This window comes from Malania oleifera, chromosome 5 (genome assembly GCF_029873635.1).
Source record: "Malania oleifera isolate guangnan ecotype guangnan chromosome 5, ASM2987363v1, whole genome shotgun sequence".
NCBI lineage: Eukaryota > Viridiplantae > Streptophyta > Magnoliopsida > Santalales > Ximeniaceae > Malania > Malania oleifera.
Window position 1 is genome coordinate 53,742,039 of NC_080421.1, and position 26,729 is coordinate 53,768,767.

At 37.6% G+C, this 26,729-nt stretch overlaps 1 protein-coding gene across 2 annotated transcripts in view; it reads right to left on the bottom strand.

Moving 5' to 3' along the window:
* Positions 1-293: 293 nt before the first annotated feature.
* LOC131154852 (protein FAR1-RELATED SEQUENCE 5-like) overlaps positions 294-26,729 on the bottom strand; it is a 49,440-nt gene continuing 23,004 nt past the window's right edge. For both annotated transcript variants that reach the window (XM_058107642.1, XM_058107641.1), the window contains 2 exons: positions 553-779; positions 294-452 (listed from right to left, as the gene is read on the bottom strand). In XM_058107642.1, the coding sequence (XP_057963625.1) occupies positions 588-779 (192 nt within the window). In that variant the 3' untranslated portion in view covers positions 294-452; positions 553-587. The remainder of the gene's footprint in view (positions 453-552; positions 780-26,729) is intronic.

The following is a 26,729-nucleotide window of genomic DNA, read 5'->3' on the forward strand; positions in this document are numbered from 1 at the left end:
GAAAAGTTGTCAGGTTGAGGGAGGAAGCCAATCTCCCATCCCATACCCCTTCTCATTTTTCTCAATATTCGAACATGAGACCTTCAACATTATTCATCTCAGACTTTAACCATTGAAATATTCCCTGAAGTACAACATATCTATAATCTTGTAAATATAATTTTTGTGACTAATACTTCTCTTAACACTTGATCTTTGGAACAACTTTTTTTGAAAACATGTTTATAACACAACAATGCATTGTAAATTTATCAATATTATTCATTTGCAATTATATATAACTAAAACATACATTTACTAGTAACACACTTATTTTGCATTTAAGAAGTTCCCAGACCTTACACACTTGTTATGCCACAAAACCAGTTCCTCGTGGCAAAGTTTAGCTCATCTCTCTGTGTACAAGTATGTGAAAATTTTTAACCACCTCAAACTGGTATGGGAGACTAAAGCTGAAAGAGGTAAAAAAACAAGAAGAGGAATATATGAGTAATATATATATATATATATAGAAAATAAAACAAAAAGAATGAAATGTAGGAGATATCATACAGAGCAAAATCGGCCAGGGCGTGTATGGTCAATAGCTATGTCAGAACCATATTAGATTCAATTTCCTTCACTCTTTGAACTATGTCGTCAATGTTTCTTGAAAGATGATTAGAGTGCTCCTCCATATCCTTCAAAACCATACCTAGTTGTTCTTGAAAAGCTGCAGATCGCTTCCTTTCGCGTAGTAATTCAGAGGTTAATTCCCGAATTTTTACATCTTTCTCATCCTGAAAAAATTTTCAGTGCCAAACATTAATAGACATTAAAAGAATAATAACACAAGGCAGGCTCAAACGTCGAGATCATTGAGCTCAAGTGTGCATCAATCAAATTATATAAACAGCTAAAATAATTTGCAAAATTTGATCAGAAAATTGAGGTAAATGATGCAAATTTTGCAGAGCTGGAAAGTTTTTAGTATAATATGATAGATTATGAACTCCTAACATTACACATGTGACGAGGTGCCCAGTCGTGCAGGGCACCTGAAGCAAATACAAGTAAAATTGCAGTTCTGCTTGGCTTCAAGGAAGTTAACATTGGCTGTCACCAAGATTCAACGAGCAGGGGGGAAAAAAATTATATGAAACAATACTGTACGTTAATTAGATTAAGGACAGGAAAAAAGTTTTAGGCCCGTTAAGTTATGGAAAATAATTTTTAATTTTCATTTTAATTGTCAAAAAAATTATTAAATATTAGCTAATTTTTATATCTTTATAACATTTATACGAAACAAATGAATAAAAATAAAATATTTTGCACTATTTGCTCTTTTAAATAGTTTTATTTTTAAATTTTTCAAATAACTATAAAAATGTCACCTTTTTTAAATTTATTTAGAAAACTTTAAAAAACATCTTTTTATTTTATTTTAAAATTTTTAATTCTTACTTTGTGTATAGGATCATTAAATTCAAATGTGCACTTTAATTTGTGTAGAATATGTATTGAATTTCTTTCAAATTCATACTACCTTAAATATTTTTTAAAAAAAATTAAACTAAATGACTTTTTTTATAATTATTAAAAAATCTAAAATAAAAATAAAAAATTATTTCACATTTAAACAAAATCTTTATTTTCAGTTTTTAATACGAAACTTAAACAACTAAACAATAAGTTAAGATTTTTATGGAAAACTAAAAAAAAAAATGAATCTCTATCTCTCTCTCTCTTAATATTTGCATGTACAGCCAACTATTTCCTAAATAAGATTTTAATAAAGAGGAAACAAAAGGCAATGTCCGCTAAAAATACAAAACAAACAAGCAGAAAAATCAAGAAAACGAAAAATTAATCGGTGCGTCCACAAACAGCCGTGCCTATGAAGAAACTAACAATCTCCCCCCACCCCCCCCCCCCCCAATCCCTTCTCCAAAGCATTCATTTTAACACTTCAATTTTTGCCCAAAGCTCAACGTTTTCTGTTTCTTCTCTTCTAGAAGAGTCCCAAAGAGGGAATAAAATAATAACACCCTAGGCCTTCATAACTTTCTTCCCTGCATGAATTTATCTCAAAGCACTCATCAAATCTATACATTAAAAGGTTTTGAACAAAAGTGATTCATCAAAACTTAATTGCTACCTTTTCTGACAGATGATACTCCAACAAGAAAATATCAATTTCCTACTAATTAAGTGATCAACCATGAAGAACTTGTATTTGCTACCGTCCAAGAAAAATGTAACTTTTGACAGAAACACGACAAAGTGACAAATTCCCAATCCCTTTTCCTCTCTACTCCAAGCAACCTCTATCTCCCCCCTCTCCCCCCACCCAAAATAAATAAATAAATAAAAAGCTTCATTTTCTATAATTGCATTCCCAATGCCATCTTAAATTTCCAGTAAGCATGTGAATAACTGCTTCAGAGTGTACTTCAAGAGAAATTGGTATCAGAACCTGAATGGTAGAGAAGAAAGGGTTATATTATCAAGGAGCTAAATTGTATTCTCGAGTACAGTGGTACGAGAGAATAATTAGAGAAGTTTGGCTCAAGAAGTATCATCAATTGCCTTCTTCAAAAGCCAATTTTGACTCAGACCCTTGGGTAGTTAAAGCAGGGGTTGAAACACGCCTTGTAGAAATTGAAGAGCAGATTAGGCTCTATCAGTCAAGGATCAGGCAGTGTGAGTGGCAATTAGAAGCACTCCACAGGACCTTAGGAAAGGAATCCGACAGTTAGGATCTTATCTGTTTAGAAAGATGAGTGATATAAAATCTATCTCTAATAGAATAAGAGAGATAATGAGGAGTTATGAAAACAAAATACAAGCTCTCAGTAGGAGAGAAGATCCTCAATCGTCTCAAGCCAAAAGCAATATATCAGGTAGATATATAGCTAAAGACTATGAGGATGCACAAGAACAAGAAGTTCAAAGTGCCCTCAGAGATATTGATGAAACAAAAGTTTTGTCAGACATAACAAAAGATATTCAGAAAGCTCAGGATGAGCTAAATAAGTTATTACTCAAAGAAAAATGGACAGAAGATGAATTATCAAAGATCCAAGATAAGGTAAATAATAGGCTTAATGAGGTAGAAAACCTTAGAGCTAGAAAATTGGCTAATACAGAAGCAATTCTTGCAAGAACTAGTAAAGGATCTACAAGAGGTGGAACTGCAGGAGTAGGACCATCATATCCTAAGGAAATAGTACCAATAAGCTTTCCTAAAGTATCGGGTTGGGATGCAAAGCCAGTATGGCTGCCTCTAATACTTAGACCATGGGAGCGAAAGAAGCTATCTTTCAAGGAAATGCTCCAATCAACAAGACAACCAAAAACGGTTCTTGATTATCCAGGAAGAATTAAGGAAGAATTCAGACCTTAGAAAAGTAGTCCAGAGGGAGTACCCCAGAATGGAACAATTCTTAGACTCAATTGCGAAAAGGATCCTGCAATTGCTATTGATGATTGGGCTATGGATATTAGATATAATATCCTAAGTCATGGTATAGAAACTTGGACGGTAGAGCGAGCTTATAAGTTTGCAGCATCTACCTTGAGGGGAAACGCAGGAAATTTCTAGGAAATATTGCAAAGAAACTCAAATGTGAGTATAATAATCCTAAATACTATTCAAACCCCAGATGAAGTAATCGTCATTATAGCAGACTTCCTCAAACAAGAGTTTGTAGGATATTCGCTAGTGGATAGGGGAGATGAATTAGTAGAGAAAGCCAGAATGGCAATCACAAAAATTCAAATTTGTGATATGTGTTATTTTGAAGAATACATTTGTGAGCTTCAACACTAATATTATCAATTAGGCCCCTAGGACCAAGCCTATGCCAAAGAAGTTTTTGTGCAAAAGCTACTAGGTAGTTGGCCACAATTGGTAGTTCAGGCCATAAAACAAATATTTGAGAGAGATACAAAAGTATCAAATACTCTCGGAGTAAGAGCAAAAACAGTGAGGTAGATGATAAGGCTTTATTGTATGCAGAGGCATGTCTTACAAGATATAAAAAGTATGCCATTCATGAATTCCGCATGCTGCCCTAAGACTAGTGGGCTTGAAGGAAGATATGGATGTGATCAGAGGGCAGCAAAAACTTCAGAGTGTATGGAGTCTAGTTGTGCAGGAGGTCAATGCCATAAAAGATAACCAAGAAGGAAATCTTGGAAAAGATTTAGTACAAGGAGCAGTTCTAGGAAAGAACCTAAAGCTCTAGGAAAGAGATACCTGAGACCCAGCAAAGTCAGAAAGGATGTTAAGGAATCTTTCAAGAAGAAATATGGAAGATATCCTAAATGCCCACAGGGAAAATCTCTTTCAAAGTGTAACTGTTGTTGGTTTTGTGGCAAGAAGGGTCACAAGGCTAATGACTGCCCTGAAGAAAAAAAGAGAAAGGGTAGCCTCAAGAGTATCTTGATGGAGAACTCTTCAGAACTTCTCTATGAACCAATTTGGGGAGAAGAAATTGACTCAGATGACGATAGTGTTTACTCTATTTTTTCAAGGTACTCAGAATCTAAGGGAGATGAATCAGAAGAAGTCGTCTTAGATCAATCTCCATTTCATCTTAAGCTAAGTCAATTAAGATTAGCCATGATGAGAGCAGTAGATAAAGCACCGGGACTAGTTTCTCTAGTAAGAGAAAAATAGGATCTAGTGCAAGATGCAGAAACTGAAATCCCTTCAAAAAGTAGGGATTGCCAAGAATGGAGAATGCCTCGAGCCAGTTGGGCTGAAGCATATCAAACCTCATGGATACCTTACAAAGAGACTGTAAAGGTTATCGAAAAAAAGGTAACTGTAGAGGTATCTAGCACAGAAGTAAGAACATTCATAGTTCCTCTACTCACTACACAAGAAGTCCAGAGAGCTATGGATAAAAAGGCAAGATATGTCCACTATGGAATTATCCAGGTTGGGATAGATCCATTAGTTAGAAAAGGGCAAGATCTTTCTATCCTTGTAGCAATAATGGATGGAAGCATTGGTAATTTTGGTAGGTCCTTACTAGGAGAAGCAAGGGCTAACTTACATTCAAGAGCAGCCTAGATAAAAGTAATACCAGATTTACATATTGATCTTCAGGATAAAAGTGTGGAGAAAACTCTGCAGATCAGAGTTAATACGAGGGAATGGCAGAATATATTAAAATGCAGCCCAGACAAGAGGTGCATTAGACTGATTGTCAAATTATATTTAAAGTTCTATAACACGGGGAAGCCAGCTCTTAGAAGGGAAGTTAGTAGATTCACTCAACTCTTCGAAACAAATCAGACTGACTCGGTCAAGGGAGTGCAACCAGAAGTTGAAAATCCAAGAGCACTAAGTTGGCCACAGATATGGATAACCCCAAGAATAGAAGAGAGACTAAAAAATCTATTGGCAGAGTCAGTATGACAGGAAGCAAATAGATTAATAATAACTGAACCTTTGAGTGATTATACTCTTAGTAGAGAGAGTATATCCAAAGAAGAGGACATTAATTCAGAAATACGATCAAAAGGATCTGGACCATCTAAATTAAGACCATCAAGAAGTAGGAGGATAGTTGGTCAGAGAACCATAAGAATTTCTACCTACGCAAATGAAGAAGAAGACCAATCCCATGTAGCATATATGGGAACATCCATTTTAAGTGCTAAAATTGAAGAATGGGCAACACTTGTAAACATCTCTATCAGTAGGATAGAATGTACAGCCCTTATAGATACTGGATGTACTTGGTCATGTACACGTATTAGATTTCCAGAAGTAAATTGGGAATCAGCAAATCTTCAAGTTAGAGTAGGTAACAGTGCATTACTCCAGAATGGAGAAATTGCAAGAAATGTCCAGATAACTCTAAATGGTAGAGTTTTTAAGGAACAAATACTTTGCTTAATTCCAGAGTTACCAGATGATTTTCTCCTAGGAAATTTAATCCTTAAAAGATACCAGTCGTTTAGCATTGCTTACTTAGCATTGCTTACTTTCTTAGTTCCCACTCCATGCCAAGCGCCAACCTCTCACCCCACGATAATTAATGGATGATGCAAACTTTTGTAACTCTTTTTACACCCTTTTTTTCCATTCTTAAGTCCTACAAATGGCACATTTGTTTTGCAGAATGGATTGAGGTAGGAACATAATAGAATGAAAATTTAAGACAATAGAATGAAGATAACAAGTTATAGATTCGATTCCATTATATTCCTTTGTACGAAACATGCAATTACTAGCTTAAACCCCAGCCAATCCAACACCAGCTATGGGTCTCCAATTGTCCCTCTCCCAATGGTTCCACAATCAACAATCTAGGACTTAAATCTCTTTGGCTATGCAGGTAACCCAGTTCAATATCAGCCCCAATACCTTCACTAGAATTAACATCAACCACATGAGCACCTAAAAACTCAATCGTAGTTAATTTTAAGTTGGGAGGCATAGAGGAAGGAGATAACAAATGAGGATTAAGACCATGATTACCAGCGCAAGCATCAAAAACTTAATTCCACTCATCAACAAGACTTTTCTTTTTTCTGTAAAAGTCCATATATTATCAACATCATGTTGATTAGAGAATACGAAACCATTTGAAACACAATCAACCATCTGTAAGTCTAGTATAGCCCTTTGCCTCACAAATTTTATCCCCATTCAGCATCTCCTCACAAGGTGTCAACCAAGCAAATAGTAGGAGTCAGAGGACCAAAGCTCATCCAAGCCAGAGATTGTTCTACTCTTTGTACAAGCCATCTAAATGTGAGTAGTTAGTCATTATCATAAAGAATTCCCCCATGTTTATCTGCCTATTCTACAGAAAAATTGAGTCCATTGTAAGGAGGTAGACTCAAATCCTCTGTCTGTGTTCTCCACAATCACCTTTCTCAACCTGTTAGCAAGTACTTTAACTAGCACCTTATAACAACAAGGCTTATATCCTAGTTTCTCACGTCTTTGGCCGCACTTTCTTTTATGGGGGAATCTGATCCATGCAGAAAGCATTTAGGCTGGTAACAAATCTTCAGCTGTGTAATAATTGTTGTAAAGTTAGAGATGGAGAAGAGAAGGAGAGAAAAGAAGAGGAGAAGAAGAGAAAAAGAGAGGAAAAAACTGAGCAACAGTTTCCTGGAGTCTACGTACAGCTCCAAGTCTGCCTTCATATATTAATAATAATAATAAAGTCTTACGGACAAAATACCCCTATTAACACAACCTAATTATTTTTTAAAATAATAAAACAATACTATTAAAATGACAACTAAAATGAAAACAAAAGCCCCAAAACTTCATTTTCAAAAGCCCCAAAACTTCATTTTCAAAAAAAATTTGACTTGTGGTTGGAGCCACCCAAGCCTCACCAAACTATGAAAACAAATTATTTTGCATGCATCTTACTACCTCACAATGAATGAACAGATCACTTATAGTCTCATTAGTCTCATTGACATAACACAAATATATGGACTAAGGGCTTTGCAGGGCCTCCTTAAGTGTAGCATATCGTTTGTACTGATCATGTTAAGAATTAAGGTCCACATGAAGGCCCAGAATTTAAAAGGAATCCTTGCTTTCCAAACAGCTTTATGTAAGGGGGAAGGACCAGGAAGTGTGGATTTTATGAGATTGGAAAAGAAAGACTTTGAAGAGATAGACCGTAAAGCCTCTCCAATCCAACGCCTTGTATCCTACCGCAAAGTTGGCACAAAAGAATCTAGCACACCCAACATGAGAGTTAACTCACCAACCTCTCTTTCATTGATACTTATAAAGAAATGAAGATCCCCAGATAGAGAGCACCCCCTCAAAAGAATAAAAAGTTGAAATTTGTGCATTGTGAACAGTGGACAGTCTAAACAAACACAGCACCAACAGCTCCAACAAAGACTCGCCAACCCAAATCTCCTCCCATAATTTAATTTTATCCCATTACCTTCTTTAAAACAAGTAACAGGAAAGAAAAGATCAGAAACTTCGGACACAAACTTCCATGGACTCACATGAGTGGCATTACCACTCCTTTTGGAATCCCGTCTATTTTTATGTATTCTGTATTTACTCTTTATTACATTGTGCCATAGGGAATTCGATTCTAAGGGAAACCTCCACAACCATTTCCCTGTTAAGGATATATTCTTAGAAACCACATTCCAAAGCCCCAAAACCTCCTCTGGCTTAGGCCACTTAACAACCTCCCAACTAACTAAATGGTCCCTCTTGTCATCACCAACACTCTACCATAGAAAATCTCTCATAATCTTCTCCACCTTCTAGCCACCCTACGGGAGATTTTGAAAAGGGCAGCTTGGTGCACAAAGATCCCATGTATGCAGGGTCCAAGAAAGGAGCGGACCACAATGGGTCTATAGTACACAGCTTACCTTACATTTTTGCAAGAGGCTGTTTCCACGCCTTGAACCCATGACCTCCAGGTCACACGGCAACAAGTTTAGCTAGTGAGGCACTAATAAGAGTGATTTAACCCCCTAGCAATAGACAAGCCATCTTCCACCCCTCTAATATTTTCCCAACTCTCTCAATCCTTGGGTTCCAAAAAACATCAAATAAAGGGTTACCCCCTAATGCAAGACCAAGATAGGACAAAGGCCAGGCCAAAGACAAACACCCTACTAAGGATCTAAAGATCTCAAGCTCCATGCTACTCAAATTAATGCCAGCTATACCACTCTTGGCCAAATTTATCTTCTGCCTTGAGATTTTCTCAAAAATTCTAAGCAAAGTTAGAACTTTATAGAATTTCATAACATTATTCTTAAGGACCAAGAATAGTATCTTCAGCAAACCGAAGATGAGACACATCCAACCTCTCCCCTCCAATAGACAATCCAGTAGTAACTCCCAAATCCTGGGCATGAGAAATCATCTTACTAAGAACATCTACAACCAAAGAAAACAAAAAATGGGGATAACAGGTCTCCTTGCCTTAAACCTCTTGAAACACCAAAGCAATCTCTGGGCTGCCCATTAACAATAACTGACATATTAACAAAGACGAGACAACCTCTTATCCACTTTCGCCAAAAAAACTCATAACCTTTTTTTTCTGCAAAACTTTCACCAAAAAACCTGTCCCTTTTTGCCTCTCCTTCTAACTTCCTCTACCACCTCATTTGCTACCAAGATTTGTCTTTCACAAAAGCATATTGGGCTAATGACACCATATCCCCCAACACCCCTCTCAACCTACTCGAAAGAACCTTAGAAAGCACCGTATAAACACTAGTAACCAAGCTAATAGGCCTAAAATCCTTCACCCTCCTGAACCTATCCTTTTTTTGGGTTGAGTAATGAAAGTAGAATTAATACTCTTGCACACCACTCCTCCCCTATGAAACTCCTCAAAAAAATTCATATGTCCCATTTCACCACTTCCCATCTATCCTTGAAGTTGTAAAGCCATTAGGACCTAGTGTTTATCTCTATCCATATCAAACACTACTCTTCTCACTTCCTCCAAGCCAAAAGGTCTTTCTAATCAATTAGCTTGCTCAACCCCAACAAAACTCCAATATTCAAAAGTAAATATTCCCAAGCGTCACTAAAAAAAATCTTTCAAGACGAGTCAATGCTCGTCTATCCCCACTATCCACGTGAAGCTACAATTATTGGGACACCTCTCAAACCACTATCCCTAATGAAAGAGTCAAAATTTCTCAAACTACTTGTCATCCTTGATTCCCAGATTTCTCCCTAGCAGTTTTGATAACATTGAAATTGCCCCCTAGCACCCAACAAGGACTGCAAAGCCCATACAAACTAGCCAACCCTTCCAAAAAAACCACTCCTCTCAGTGTATTGTAGGGCCATAAACAGATGTAACCACCAATTCCCAACCCCCTTGATCTCAAGTAGTACAGAAAAGGAAAGAGAACCCAAAACATAATCCTTACAAGACACAACCCTACCATCCCAAGCCACAACCTGCCCCCCTAAAGCCCCAAAAGAAGGAAGAGATGCCCAATCCTTAAAACCAATATCCCAGATAGTCCTAAAAACAAAGGAATCAACCTCAACTAATTTAGACTATTGTAAAAACAAAACACCAGGGTTCACTTCATTCACCAAGTCTCTAACAACTCTTCTCTTGTCTAACCCCCCTAGACCTCTAATGTTCTAGGACAAAATATTCATTTGGTAACACTACCAACCCCAAGCACGTTCCATCTTTCTTATAGTTCACTAAGGTCACTAATTTAACTAATTATCTACTCTCAACTTATTAGTTTTTTTCCTCTCCCCTATCCCCTCCTTAAGTCCGACCAAATCCCCAGAGAGAGCTACCAAGGAGAAACCCAAATTTACAAGAAGTTCTTGGGCTACTTGGTTTTCTCTCTCATCCCAAATAAATCAACAACATATTGGTTTCCCTCATATTCTAATTCCTTATGGCATTCCAGTAAACTAGAGTTAATATGGGAAGACCAAAATTAGAATGGTTACCTATGGGAGTTGTAAAGTTCCCCATGCTCGCTCATGGATTGTTGCTTCCCAAATCCTTATCCGATAAATTGGCATTTAGAAGGGGAGTAGAAGGTTCAGATCTTCTTTTTTCTTTTAGGAAGAATGAGAATTTTTAGTAGTTGTGGATAGGTTGATTCCTTTTAAATTTCTACCAATATCCAAACCTTGAATTCTCGAACCCAGATCAAGGCGGTGATTTGCTAAAGGAAGTTATATTCAAACTGTCCAATCCTGGAACTTTATCTCTCTCCATCCCAAAAATCGTGGCCCTCACTTCCTCTTCCTCGAAAGGTCTTTCCAACCAGCCCACCTCCTCGCCAAATAAAGGACCCCACTCTAATCCTTCAATCATAGGTCTGCTAACATCCTCCTCACAATACAAATTAGGATAAAAATCAGTGATTTTAGCAGCAATTTACTTTGATTATAATGACCCCCCTATCCACTTCCAACTCCCTAATCAAATTCTTACTCATTTTCCCCGTCACTATCCCATGAAAAAATCTAGTATAACAATCACCATTTATGATCCATTTAAACTTCATATTTTGCCTTCAACTCCTCATTTCCTTGAAAATCACATCTTCCAATTCATTCTTCAAAGATACTCTTCTCATCTCTTCCTCCTCTGATAGATTATTATCTTCTTCCTTCCTATTTAATTCAACCAACTCTCCTAAGATACTCGCCTTTCTAAACTTTAAGTCTCTAAACACTTCCCTATTCCAATCTTTCAACTTCTCTTTAAACCTTTTAAGTTTTTTTCATGAACCTAAAGCCTTCCCAACCCCTCTCGACATCCTCATTCCAAGAAATCCTGACTAAAGGCTGAAAAGAATTATAATCCAACCACATATTTTCAAACCTAAAAGGAGTACGACCCCAAGCATCCTTTCTCAATTCCAACAAGAAGGGAAAGTGGTCAGAAGTGGGCTTGGGTAACATAGATTGAGAAAGATTAGGGAACTTGTCCTCCCACTCCATACAAAAAAGGAATCTATCAAGCATACTGACCACTGCTCTAGCCCCACCCACTAACCACGTAAAATTAGCATTATCAAGAAGAAGGTCTCTCAAACCACACTCTCTAATAAAAGAGTCAACACTCAGCATAGTAGCAATAACTCTATCACCTCCTTTCTTCTCTCGGGGAAACCTCACCACATTAAAATCACCTCCCACAATCCAATTAAGAGCACAAAAGTCATACACATAACCAAGCTCATCCTAGAAAGAGCTCCTAAGAGTTGGTCTAGAAGGAACATACACCAACGAAACCCACCAATGGCCTTGGCCTCTCACATCTACTAAAACGGAAAGAGAGAAAAAACCTACTAAATTATCCACTTTAACAATAGAGTGAGTATCCCACAATACCAAAATACAACTCACTAGCCCTTGAGAAGGAACGAAAGCCCACTCCTTATTTTGACCTTCCCAAATACCTTAACAAACCCCCCCCCCCCTCATCAACATTATCAAGTTTGGTCTCCTAAATCAAAACCATATTAGGGGAGTATCTAAGCAGGACCTCTTTTATTAACCCCCTCTTTCTATAATCTCCTAGCCCTCTAACATCCTAGCTAACGATTTTCATAATTTCACTTGTTTACCCCTTCCCCCCTTTCCCAACTCCCTCTCCTCCCCATATTTAATAGAAGAAACCAAATTCTTAAGTTCTTTCTGCACCGTATTCTTTTTTATTCCGCTCATAGTTTCGAGGACTAACTGGCAGTTTCACCTCGATCCCTATTGGACTAACTAATTTCAAACCCAAGTCCACAAGGAGTTTATTTGGATTTGGAATGTCTCTCTCACTAACCCCCAAGCCCATATCAAAAGCACTAACCCCAGAACAACCCTCCCTATGGCAAAAAGTGTCAAAAGCAATAACAGATTGAATAGGATGGGGAAAAATACCTTTTCCAGATTTGGGCAAGTTGAGATCTTAAGGACACGATGTTCCCTTATATATTAATAACAATAATAAAGTCTTAGGGATAAAATACCCCCATTAACACAACCTAATTATTAAAATAACTTTCTTCTAACAATAATCATCAAATAATTTAAATGATAACAAGGACAACACATTTAACATAACAATAACACAAAGTATGATCTTTAAAACCCACAGGAGAAGTTGAATGAGAGAAGCATAATCATGTTAAAATTCAGAATATTTGGATATTGAGCTCACAACAATGCTCTCTTCTCAATGTCTTCTCCCATCAAGATGGAAAGCATGGTGATCCCCTTCCCTCTCCTTGTCCTATACCCTCTCACTACAAGCTCCTATATGCTGAATTACATGTAAGGATTTCTCGCTCCATATTAACTCTCCCTCCCATTCATTTATAAAATTAAAAAAAATTTAAAAAAATAAAAAATAAAAACAACTCTTGAAAGTATAGCCCAATTGTCTTCTCCTTCCATATCTATCTCATTTCTCAACTAGTTAAGTAGCAAGCCATTATCGGAATCGCAGAAATTGCTTAAGTCATCTTGCAAATTTGAGCACTCCTTGTCTCATTAATCTCATCCCTAAGTGTTCCCCCAATGTGTTTTGGATATTGAGAGACAATATTGAGACCAGCTTCCACTCCCTTGCCACTACATGGGTCAATTTCTAAATGGGTACTACAGTCTTTTTGCTATGCAAGCAAAATTTCCTGTTCATCTTTTCCGTCCCTCTTCAGATGTTCTACGTCTATAAACTCTGCAGCCCCTTTAGCTTTATCACCCTTATCCCCGCCCCAATCTTCAAAATAGGATCTCTGAGAAAATCAATCATATCCTTCTATAGTAAGTTCTTTTGGTAGTTTTCACTAGAACCGCATTCTTCCAAATTGACTTTTGATAAAGGAATTCTGCACTCGGTCAAATTTTGGCCCTCAGTATCTTCATCTCCAGTATTTCCAATTCTTGCTTGGCTCTACTTTACCAAACCCATTTTCTTTTTGTCTAGGGAAGGCAGGTCACCCTTTTTCTGATAGAAAAAGAAAATATATTAAGAAAGAGAATGTACAATTATATTGAGGATACTAAATTCTCAAAAAAAGAGAAAATACAAAATAAAACTCAAAAAAAAGAACAGAAAAGAATAAAAGAAAAAAAACACTGCTAATATCAGCCTAGAAATCCCTTCTTCAATCCCTTCCCATCATAGTTCATTGAACACTTCAAATTAGCTAGTTTGACCCTTCTTCACCTTTGGTTTTCCCTCATCAAGCCTAACTTCATTTCCTCCAAAATTAAACAACTTAAGGCCCAATTCAATAATTAATCCAACAAACATTGAGTTTCAATGTCTTTCCTAGAGATTTCTCGGATTAGACTAGGTAGAATATGATCCTTAACCTTTTGTTCAACTTTATTAACCTAATCATCATCAAACATATTAATTCCCTCTAAACCTTCTAAAGGAGCAGGTGGCACATAAGATGAATCCCCTAGGCAAGCATAAATGAATCAGAGGAATATCCATACTGATCCCAAATATGATCCAAAAGTATACCCTTTTTGCATTCAAAATCACTATTTCCTACACTATCTGCATTTGTAACATATCCCCATCTCTTATTATCGTTGCACCATTTGGCTCTCTCACCAATTGGCTCCTCCGCAATCCTTAGAACACCTTTGGAATCTCTCTTAATAATTTTATGTGTTTTTTCACCTAACAAATCTCCCATATCGCCATTAAGTTTCCTCCCTTCAACACCAGTTTACACTTCCTTACAACGGGAGTAAGCATTTCCACTTTTCAAATTATCTGAACTCACTCCCTTACCATCAAGATTTCCAATTGACCTTAACATGAAGTCCTGATTTTCACACTCCGAAGAATTAAGATTCTTAGAGCCAGAATCCCCCCTTTCATCCCAAACGCTTCACATATTTTATCATTCTTCTCCTACCGAGGAGAAGCACCTTGACATCCTACTTCCATTTCCTGCTCTTTGATCTTACCAGAACATCCCTCCTGATGCCCTCCAAAGATGTTGTTTGAAGAGGAGCACGACTTAGGAGTATCAACTCTGCCTTATTCAAAGATAACCGCTAATCGTCTTGCTTTTGCTCTAAAAAACTCTGACCTCCTGTAGCATTTTCAAATTTGGGCTGAAGGACTTCCTTTTAGTTTGGGACCTATAAGGTCTTATGGGTCTGCTCTTGATCCATCTGCATTTTATTACTGCCCAAGCCCAATGTTAAATCTTAAGACTACTCTTGGCTTTCTTTATCAGCAAGCCTGGCAAAGACTTTAAAATAAATTTATTATTCTCTACAGCCACCCCAAATCTATATTAATAATCAGACTAAGCCCAGGCTACTCCAGATCATCCATCCCCTTTCAACCCTTCAAAAACAAAAATGGAATACCTTTTACCCCTTCATCCATGCCCTATTGCCATGAACTTCCCTGCCCTAGTCGCATGAATCCCCATCTAGTAATCGACATATCCCACTCAGACATCGAAAACCCTCGCACAACGTACCTTCGTGAGACAAATTTCTAAGAAAACCATGAAGCCATAGCTAGAGATAGACTTATCCACTGATTGCACCTACAGTTCTTCTCAAGGACAAACAAAGCTGCAACATTCCCTATCTTATCCATTCCCAAATCGAAGGACTTTCCTTCGATTTGTATTGAATTGACCCCCACCATTAGTTTGTACTAGCACCATGATTTCAAGCACTAGCAAGATGTGTGAGAGAGGCTTTTTCGTGAGATAACAGAACCATCACAAAAGAATTAATCAACTTTTTGTTAACCCAACCACTTCGCATTGAGTCATATTCAAAGTAATTTTTATTGATTGGTGAAGCAGGTCACCCATTTGAGCTAGGCTTGGCCCATTTCCCCCTTTTTCTTTGATGGCCCAGATAATAACTATTCTAAAAACCCACTAGTGTCAAGCCCAAACCTCCCTCTCCTGATCCAATATTATAGTTGGTAACAGATTTTAAAACTAAATTGGGAAGTAAAGTTAAAATTTTGTTCCTAATATCACAAGATTCCCAATCGCTCCTCCCTGAATCTCTCCTCCCTTTTTTTGTGGCATTACTGCCAACTTCTACAGAAGTGTGCTTCACCAACTGTTTCAAACCCCAACTCTGTTTCATCACTAGCCTCCAACATATTAGGTTCAAGGATCCACACTATAAATTTGACTGCAAAGACTTCAAACGGAAGCTTCAATAGGGCTTCAAATAAGCTTCTCCGTCCTTCATTGTTCTCACTCTCAAAGACGCACAAAGCCTGATCCGTTTTCCTCCTATGAACCCCTTTTCTAGGCGAAGGAATCTCCCCTTTATATTAGATCATAGTTTGATCAAGAGCCATGAGCCTTCACCTTTCAGATATAAGCCTCCTTGATTAAACTCACTAACTGCTCAATTCCCTTTGCAAATCACCCCCCTATAATGATCCAAAGGAACTCCTCTTTCTTCAATAAAATATTAGAAAATTTTCTCTTATGAGACTCTGAAATCCGAAAGACCAGGGGCTCAATGTGATTCGCGTAAAAGATCCTTCTTTCCACCCTAACTGAGGAATGTCCTCTCAACCCAAATGTTGTCCTCCAAATGCTGCCTAAATCCTCACCCACCAATTTTGTCATATTATAGAGTACGAAGCGCAAATGGTGTTGATGAGAAAACTGGTAAGTGCATTGTAGGTAGTCACTAGTGAAATTTGAGTGAGCTCTAATGGCCAAGAAGAACTTGCCGAGGAAAGACGCAGGTGTCTAATGAGACTGTTTTCTAGTGGGCAAGAGAATTTTCTAGAAATAGGAAGGAAATAGGGTTCAATTGTTGTGGTTTTGCTGATGCTTGGGTTTGATTTCAAGGTTAGAGAAAGGGAAGAGATGAGTCTCACCATGCTCGTCTTCCTGAAGTCGTTGAGAGGAGAGCATCATGACAATCAGTCTTAATTTTATGAATTTCATGAAGCTTATGGCCAATGGTAGACCCAATATCCCTCATTTGAGGGGTATTTTGTGGGATGAATTAGCTGCGGTTTATGGGTTATGCTAGCCCTATTGGGTTTTGGGGGGTGATTTTAATGTCATAAGGTCCAAAAATGAGAAATTAAGAGGCTCTAAAATTACCTCCAGTATAAGGGGTTTCGATACTTTCATTAGGAAGTGTGATCTAAGAGATATTCCACTCTCAAAAGCCTATTTTACTTACATTTATTAAGGGCACTAAGTTAGTGGCTACCCAATTGATAAGTTTCTATTTACCACTAGTTGAGAAGATGCTTTTCCAACTATTACTCAAGAAGTATTTCTTAGAGTGATTTCTGACCATTGTCCTTTGGCTCTCGAAACTAATCGTGTTAAATGGAGCCCTACTCTGTTTAGATTAGTTAATATGTGGTTGACCCATCCTAATTTTTAGAAACAGGTTAGGAATTGGCGGGGAGGGTGCACTGCGGAAGGTTGGGAAGGTTTCTCTTTTATGAAAAGATTGAGGTTTTTGAAAGAAAATTAAAATTTTGGAATTTGGAGACTTTTAGCAATGTTTGTTCTAGAAGGGGGGGAAAGGTATTCTTGGGGAAATGGGTGTAATTAATAGATTGGCCAAGGAGGGGCCTCTTTCTGAGGACATTGTTGGTAGATGAGCCCAATCATCTAATTAGTTTGAACAAGATGTCTTTAGGGAAGAGATGAGTTACAAAAATCTAGGATGAATTGGGTCAGATATGAGAATTGTAATTCTAGACTTTTTCATAAAGTAGCAACTGGTAGGAAAAGATGGAACCTTATTAAAGAACTTGAGGATGATAGAGGAGAGATTATCAGGATCTTAATTGTATTGAGAGTTTGATTATAGATTTCAATAGGAACCTTTTTAATGAGGAGGATAAGGGAAGAATCATGGTTGAGGGGTTGGGTTGGTGTCCCATATCTACTAATAAGGCTTCTTGGTTAAAGAGACTTCTTGAGGAAGAGGAGATCAAAAGATCAATTTTTTTAGATGGATATAGAAAAGGCCCCTAGACAAAATGGCATTAAAATGGATTTCTTTCGGGATAGTTAGGAGATATTGAAGGGAGACATTCTTAAAGTTTTTCTTTAATTCTTTGATAATGGAGTTCTAGGGAGAAGTATAAATTCAACTTTTATCACCTTGGTGCATAAGAAAGAAGGCGTTGTTAAGGTCAAGGACTTTAGATCAATTAGTTTGGCTACTAGTGTTTATAAGATCTTGGCTAAGGTGTTATCTAGAAGATTGGCTACTATTCTGGAGGGCACTATCTCTATTAGTCAAAGTGCTTTTATAGGTAAGAAACAAATCCTAGATGCTCCTTGATAACTAATGAGGTGGTTGAGGATGTTGTTCGAAGAAAAAAGGCGGTGTTGAAATTGGACTTTGAAAAAGCTTATAATAGGGTGGAGGAAATGGATTAGAGAGTGTTTGTCTTTTGTGGCTTTTTCATCTTAGTTAACAGCAAGCCTAAGCCTTGGTTTCATGTCTAGAGGTCTAAGATCGGATGATCCCCTCTCTCCCTTTCTTTTTACTATTGTGGTGGATGGTTTAAGTGGAATGAATGAGAGAGGTGTAGATTGAGGATTGGTGGAGGGGATAAAGGTAGGTAATAAGGATTGCACCACTTTTTGGGAATTCTCTTCTAAGTCCTATTTCTCTTATTTGACTCGCGACCTTATTGCGGATAATATTTCTTTGTATCCATTGATTTGGAAAGAAAAAAACTCCCTCAAAAATAAATGCTTTCATTTGGACTGCAATACTTGAAAGAATTAATACCAATGACTTGCTTCAAAAGAGAGGACCCAATAAAGCCTTGTCATCAGAGATTTGTGTCCTTTTTTTGACAAGTGGAGAGACTTGTGTACATTTGTTTCTTCATTGTCCTTACACAATGGCTATTTAGAATAAATCATTTGATATTGTTTGAGGCTATTTATGTCTTTTAGCATTATTAGTATTAAGTGTGTTAGTATGTTAATTAGAGAGAGCTAGTAAGAGTATTATTTTCGTTAGAATGTATTCTATTTGTATTATAAATAGAGGGAGAGACCTATCTTCAAGTTAGGTCATTCATTTTAATCAAAATCTCAACATGGTATCAAAGCATGATCCAACCAAACCCTATTATACTCAGCCGTCACTAGAAAACACATTCCCGTCGCGACCCTACTCAGATTCTCCTCCACCCTTCATTATTCCACAAAATCAACCGTATAGCCAAAAACAAAATCCTTCAAAGCCTACCCACAAAACCCCATCACCAGAAAAGGTCCCACACACCACCACACTCCAGCCAACTGCCGGCAGCACCAACCCCACGCGCCAGCGCATTAGAGAGTTTCTAGCCACCTTTTTCTTCTTCTTTTTTCCTCTGCCATGTTCTGATTCCTTTTGTAGACAATATTATCAAGCCATTGGGAATGTTTTTTGCTCAAAAATCCAACCTTTTTCAACCATGCACTCGCAATAATCTGTTAATTTCTGTTCAGTGTTAGTAAAGCCTTCTTTCTGATTTTTTTGGAGCAGTGACAGTGTTTGTAAGTTAAGTTGTGAGGCTGTGGCAGTGCTATATCAGTAGGTGAGTCATTCACCTCGTTCGTGGTTGTGTCGGTGCTTCACATAGTCTGTGATTGTCCCAATTAGTTTTGATTGTTCTTCTTGTTTGACATTGGTGTGGCTGCAAGTTTGTGAGTGTTAGGATGGAGTCTATGAATCCCAAAAATATGTTTCCTACATTGCTGCCACAGATTACTCAAAAGTTGGATGGAAAGAATTATGTTCAATGATCTAAAGTTATTTGGGCTTATTTGGCAGGATTAGGAAAATCTGACCACTTGCTCCAATATGATCCTTTTGATGAGAAGAGAAAAAATGTGTGGATTCAAGAAGATGCCTTGATTGTTTCCCTATGGTGGAAATCGAAGGAGCCACAGATTGCACGGATGTGCATGCATCTAGATACGTGCAAGGAGATTTGGGATTATGCCAAGCTTCTATACTCTAGTAACATTACATGTATGTATGATTTATCCCAGGAGTACTTTTAGTTATAACAAGGAGGTAGGAGCATTGCAGGTTATTTTGGAGAGATGAAGTGTATCATGAGGAGCTTAACATCGTGCAACCTACAACTGCCGACGTTTGTGAGATGCAAAAGCAAAGGGAGAAGATGACAGTCCTTCAGGTTCTAGCGGGCTTGAGACTTGAGTTTGAGGCAGTCCGGTCCCAAGGAAACTAAATCCATGAATTGTTTAGTAACATTCTTCCCTAATTCTCTGATTATTAAAGATTTGAAGACAAGGAAGACAATTGGCGGAGGGCTTGAAGCTGGTGGATTCTATCACTTGAGCCGCTATCTTCTTCACTGGACAAGGTGAAACATCTTGTTCAAAATTTGAGTCATGTGTCTAGCCTTGATTGTAAGTCTTGTCAACTGGGAAAGCACCATCACGTCCCTTTCACTTCCTGGGTCAATAAAAGGGCTGCAAGCCTTTTCATGTTAGTCCATTCGAACGTTTGGGATCCTAGTAGAGTTGTGTCCAAGTTGGGTTTCCGGTACTTTGTAACCTTTGTGGATGATTATTCAAGAATGACTTCGTTATATTTACTAAAAGATCGTTCCAAATTATTTCATATATTTTGTGCCTTTTGCTCTGAAATAAATACTTAATTTGGTTAGCCAGTTCGAACACATCGAAGTAATAATTCTAAAGAGTATTTCAGTTCATTATTTGCTACTTATATGACTCAGCTTGGTATTTTCCATCAACAATCCTGTGCCCACATTCCTTGACAAAATGGGGTAGCAGAGAGGAAAAGTAGATATATCCTTGAAATCACTCGCACCTTACTTTATCAAATGCATGTACCTAAAGTGTTTTGGAGTGATGTTGTACTTAATGCTTGCTCAGGATGCCATTTGTTCTTAGTGGTAAAATCCCCTACTCCATTCTCTTTCCTAATTCACCTTTATTCTCCCTCCCTCTTCGTATTCTCAGGTGTGTGTCCTTTGTACTAACTCCTAGGGTGGATAAGTTGGATCCTCGGGCTATAAAATGTGTCTTTCTGGGCTACTCATATACTCAAAAGGGATATCGTTGTTATAGTCCTATGTTGCATCGCTTTTTTGTTTCTACTGATGTTACCTTCTTTGAATCAAAACCTTACTACACCCAGTCCCTAAGTGCTTCGGAGCTTAATGAGTCTCTTCCTCTGCCTAATCTTCCAGATTCTACTTTGTTGTCCTTGCCCAACCAACCATCTAAGTCTCCATGTAGTTCAAATCCTTCTCACCATCTTGATCATCCTAATTTGCAAGTGCATTCACGACGGCAGCTCCAAGGAAGAGAGTCCCCTCTAGCTTCTACTACCACGACTTTGATTTCCTCATCTGATGATCATAATTCCCATGATCTTGATCCTCCCATTGCTGTTCAAAAAGGTAAATGCACATGTACCCAACATCCCATTTCCAACTGTGTGTTTTATGACTTCTTATCACTTGTTTTGTTACTGCTTTATCATCTACTGCCCTTCCTAAATCCATTTTCGAAGCCTTAGCCCACTATGAGTGGAGGAATGCTATGGTTGAAGAGACGAATACTTTAGAGTACAATGGCACTTGGAACTTGGTATTTCTTCCTCCTAACAAGTCTATGGTTAGTTGTCACTGGTATACACTATGAAAGTCAACCCTGATGCTTCTGTGGCTTGTCTAAAGGCATATGCCTTGTTGCTAAGGAGTATATTCAGGTGTATGATTATTCTGACACCTTTTCTCCAGTTTCCAAACTTACATCAGTACGTGTGTTCATATCCTTGGCTACTACTCATCATTGGCATTTGCGTTAATTAGATGTGAAGAATGCCTTCTTGCATGGTGATCTTGAGGAGGAGGTCTATATGGAGCAACCACATGGGTTTGTTGCTCAGGGCGAGTCAAGCTTAGTGTGTTGGCTCAAGAAGGCACTATATGGTTTAAAATAGTCTCCCAAAGCTTAGTGTGTAGTGGATCATTCTGTGTTTTATTGTCATACTTCATCGAGTAGGATCCTTCATGTTGTTTTATGTGGATGATATTGTTATTACAGATGATGATGCTAAAGGTATCCAGAATCTCAAACTTTTTCTACAGTTTAAGTTTCAAACTAAAGATTTGGAACCGTTGAAATATTTCTCGAGTATAGAAGTATCTAGATCTCATATGGAAACTATTTTATCAAAGAGGAAGTATGTTCTTGATCTATTAGACGAAACTAGATTGTTGGGATCCAAACCGATTGATGCACCCATAGATCCTAACAGCAAGTTAATGTCGGATATGGGTGATTTGTTGCCTAATCTCGAACAATACCTGAGACTTGTTGGAAAGTTGAATTATCTCACAGTTACTCGGCAAGATATATCTTTTGCAACAAGTGTTGCAAGTCAATTTCTAGATTCTCTAAGGACAAGTCATTGAGACCCAATCATTCGCATCGAGATATCTCAAAGGTGCACCTAGAAAAAGTATTTTGTATCATGATCAAGGTCACACTTATATTCATGGATATACAGATGTAGATTGGGCATGATCACCTTCTGACCAGAGATCCACAACCAAGTACCATATCTTGGTTGGTGGTAATTTGGTTTCTTGGAAGAGTGAGAAACAAACTGTGGTGGTCAGGTCAAGTGTTGAATCAGAGTATAGAGGTATGCCTCACACTACTTATGAATTTGTCTGGTTGAAGAACATGTTGAAAGAATTGGGTTTTCCACATTCTCAGCTAATGAAGTTGACGTGTGATAATCAAGCTGCTCTTCATACCGCCTCCAACCCGGTCTTTCACGAGCGGATGGAACACATTCAAGTTAATTGCCACTTTGTTTAGGAGAAACTTGTGCAAGAGCTCATTACTACTGCTTATGTAGAGTCTAATATTGCTGATTTGTTTACCAAAGATTTGTTTTATTTGTAGCTTGCTAGGAGCATGACATTTATTCTCTAGCTAGAGGGGGAGTATTAGAGGTTATTTATGTGTTTTAGTATTATTATTATCAAGTGTGTTAGTATGTTAACTAGTGGGAGTTAGTAAGGGTATTATTGTCATTAGAATGTATTTGATTTGTATTATAAATAGAGGGAGAGACCTATCTTCAAGTTAGGTCATTCATTTTAATCAAAATCCCAACACATATTTGGCAAGAATTGGGTTTGCCCGTCCACATTGAAGGTGTTTTGTACCATCACATTTAGAGGTTTTGGTGAAGGAAAGGATAAGAAAGCTTTATCACAATGCTCCATTACGGCTGTTATTTGGTGTGTTTGGCTGGAAAGGAATGCTAGAATATTCAAAGGAGCGGTTACATCTAATAACTTGCTTTGGAGTACAGTGATTTACCCTTCATTGTTGTGGGCATCAGCAAATGGATTCTTTTGTGACATATCTTTGGAAGACATGCAGTGAGGCTGGTTGGCTCCATCACATTGAGTTTGATTTTGGGCTGAGACTGAGGTAGTGTTTGGGAGCATGGATTTTGGACCTTGGATTCCAAGGCTTCTCCAAACATTGGGTGAGAGTTTCATAATTATTTACTTTTAATGTAAAGGGAGGATTTTATTTTCTTGTACGCGTTCTGCCCTTACTAATAATATTTCTTCATTTATCAAAAAAACACATAACCATAACACAACCTTTAACTGTCTTCCTACCCCCACCCTTCCCCCCCCCCCCCCCCCCTCCCACCACCCCCAAAAAAAAAAGACCCACAACATATGCAGCTCTAACTGATGAAGGAGAAGCTAGGAATATCCATCTAGCCCTGAAACTTTATCTCCATCATTAAGATCATTCAGAGCTATTACAAGCTCCTCTTCAAAGGGAATCTCTAGCATGCTACCTTCCATTCCATCAGCCTCACTATGCCCATGGTTTTAAACAGCAGCTGCAACAATTACATAACTACTTTTCAGGGTTTCTAATATCGTCACATACCACTATTTTTGTGGGAAGAAAGGTCAAAGTTGTAGCAACCATTACAGACCGGTACAAGATTGTCACGGCAAAAAAATATATCTCTTATATTTAAATTTTTTCTTCTCATTTTTCTTTTTTCCCTTCCATATCATTCCCAATAAGCTATGTTGGGAGGGGGGGGGAGAGATTCTAATAAGGATGATGTTAATAGAAAATTTATTTTTTTTAATACAAACAAGAGATGCATTAATTTAACAATTCACATGAACACAGTTTTGTTAAAAAATTATTTATCTTGATAACATTAGTAATTTGATATTTCTTTTCTATATTTTTCAATATCAATCTTCTTTTTCTACTATTTTTTTCTTGTTCAAGTTGTTAGTATATTATTTATTAAATGATAAATTTTATGATTTTATATATTATAATTTTAAATGATAGGTTGCAGTTATACGATATAACTTGTGGGTCTAAATTTATCATGTTTTTTTTTATGGAAAAAATAATTTTTTTAGAAATAGAAAGAATGTACAATCAGGAGAGGAGACATCTCTTCAACGAAAATATCGGAATCCCCAGAAAAAATTAAATAAAATAAAATAAAATAAAACACAAAAAATAAAAGACAGCAAACTGAAATCAGAATGCCCTTGGATGGGACTGCCAATCACGCTGAACATCTGTCAAGCACATTCCCTTAAAATTTCCATTGCCCACACACCACAAAGAAGCCATAAAAAACACCTTTTCCAACACCAACCAATATGAAACCTTCTTCCCTGAAAAAAAAATGCAGGTTATGTTCCTTCCACAAGCACAAGAAAACGGCAAATAAAACATAATTCCATAAAGCAATTCCTTCCTTCCTCCTCCCAGACCCCACAGAAGATATTACCAAGAATTCCTCCACTGTTCTAAGACAAACCCAGCTTTCTCCAAAATAACTGAATAACTTGTTCCAAACCTTCCATGCAAAATCGCAATGCAAGAAAAGATGCAAAACAGATTCTGAACAATCAAAAGAGCATAAATATATCAGGGGAAGGTGCCTTTAAAGGTCTCATCTGTGGCAAGTCAATAGTATCTATCCTATTAAGCACAACCAACCAAAGAAGCGTTTTGATTTTTGGGGTGATTTTGACATTCCAGATTACTTCAAAAAGTGGAAAGGAGATATTGGTACCAACCAAGAAATATAGAAATATTTACAATATTAAAAAAAAAAAAACCTGAGGAATCCAACAACCAAGATCATCTATCATCCTCGGAAGATACCCTACAACTGTTCAACATAACCAACAAAAAAGATAATACAATAGCATCCCTATTATTCAAGGCTCACCTAAAATGAAAATCCCAAGAAGGTAGAGGACCGCCCAAATCTACAATAAAAGAAAAATGGGGTCATTTTGCCCTCAGCTCAAAAAAAATAGGCGAGGAAAAGAGGTGACCAAAACAAATTCCCCTACCAAAGATCTTTCCAAAAACGAATGTTACAGCCCTTACCCATGGGAATAAAGAGAGGGTAAATCTGGGAAATAGCTTTCCATGCGCTTTCCAAAGAACATCTAGAACCCAAATTAGTATCCCACCCATTCCCATCAAGCACAAATTTACTTTTGATAACTTTATGCCACAAGGATAAAACTTTACGAGAACCGCCAAAGCCATTTAGCCAAAAGAGCCATGTTCTTAGACATCAAGTTTCCAAAACTCAAACCACCCTCCCTTTTAGTCCTACAAAACACCTCCCAACTCACCAATTGATCCTTAAAACCCCCTACCCCTAACTGAAGAAAATCTCTCACAAATCTCTCAATCTTACTAGCGACTCCTAATGGAATTTAAAAAATAGACAAAAAAAATTATGACGGAATACTAGAAAGACAAGCCTAAATTAGCGTAATCCTCCTTTCCAAAGAAATAAGGGCTCCCTTCCATCTGTCCAAACACTTGGACGCTCTCTCCACCACCAGATCCCAAAAACTAGCTATTCTAGGATTGCCCTCCAAAGGAACCCCTAGATAGGACATCGACCGCCCCAACTCAACACACCGAACTTCCAAGGCTAATTCCCTAACACTCTCTATAGGCACATTAATAGTCGTGATACCACTCTTTCCCATATTAACCTTCAACCCCAAGACCCTTTCAAGAATTTGAAGAAGCCACATTATATTTAGGAAATAAGGCTCATGATCCTCCAAGAAAAAGATAGTATTATCCGCAAACTGAAGGTGTGACACCCATGATCTCCTCCCTGCCCATTTTAAGACCTTTCACCAAACCTCTATCCACCGCCCTATCAACCAACCTACTCAAAACATCAGCCACTAACACAAACAAAAACAAAGAAAGAGTCCTAGAGTCATTCGGTCTGAGTGCTACTGCTACATGAAGGAAATAAACCAAATGACGGAACAGGAAGACCTAGGATGTAGAAGATCATAACATGAGTGATTCAGCAAATTTGGATTCCTATATATCCACTCATGTGATATTTCATTCTACGTACGATATAAGATCCATCTGTATAGATACCATCATCAACATCCAAAAAGTCGTATGCTTTGGAAGAAGCTTGTATAGTTTGGAAAGGGGTTTTGATTGATCAAAAAGAAGAATCTACTTCAACCGATATACCCTTAGGCACGACCATACATAACATAGAAATCCACTTGGAAAGGGTGGACAATTAGCTAAAGCAGCAGGTGTTGTAGCAAAACTGATTGCAAAGAGGGGAAATCGGCCACATTAAAATTACCTTCTGGGGAGGTCCATTTGATATCTAAAAACTGCTCAGCAATAGTCAGACAAGTGGGGAATGTTGGGATGAACTAGAAAAGTTTGGGTAGAGCCAGATCTAAGTGTTGGCTAGGTAAGCGTCTTGTAGTAAGAGAAATAGTTATGAACCCTATAGACCATCCCAATGGGGGTGGTGCAGGGAGGGCCCCAATTGGTAGAAAAAAACCAACAACCCTTTGGGGTTATCCCGCACTTGGAAGAAAAAGTAGAAAAGGGAATAAATATAATGATAATTTGATTCTTTGTCATCTTAGTAAATAGGAGAGGAATTTGAATTTTTTCTTCATCTGTACAAAAACAAAAGAAAAAAAATTTAAAATAGAAGTAATTCAAATAAAAAAAACTATGACCAAAAAAAAAACCTTTTGAAGCAAAGCATTAATTAAAAAAAATTGATAAGCTTAACATACGAGCAAAAAAAGAAATAATAATAACTTGGTCCCGGGCATCTACCATTATACCCACAATGTTGGACCATAGTA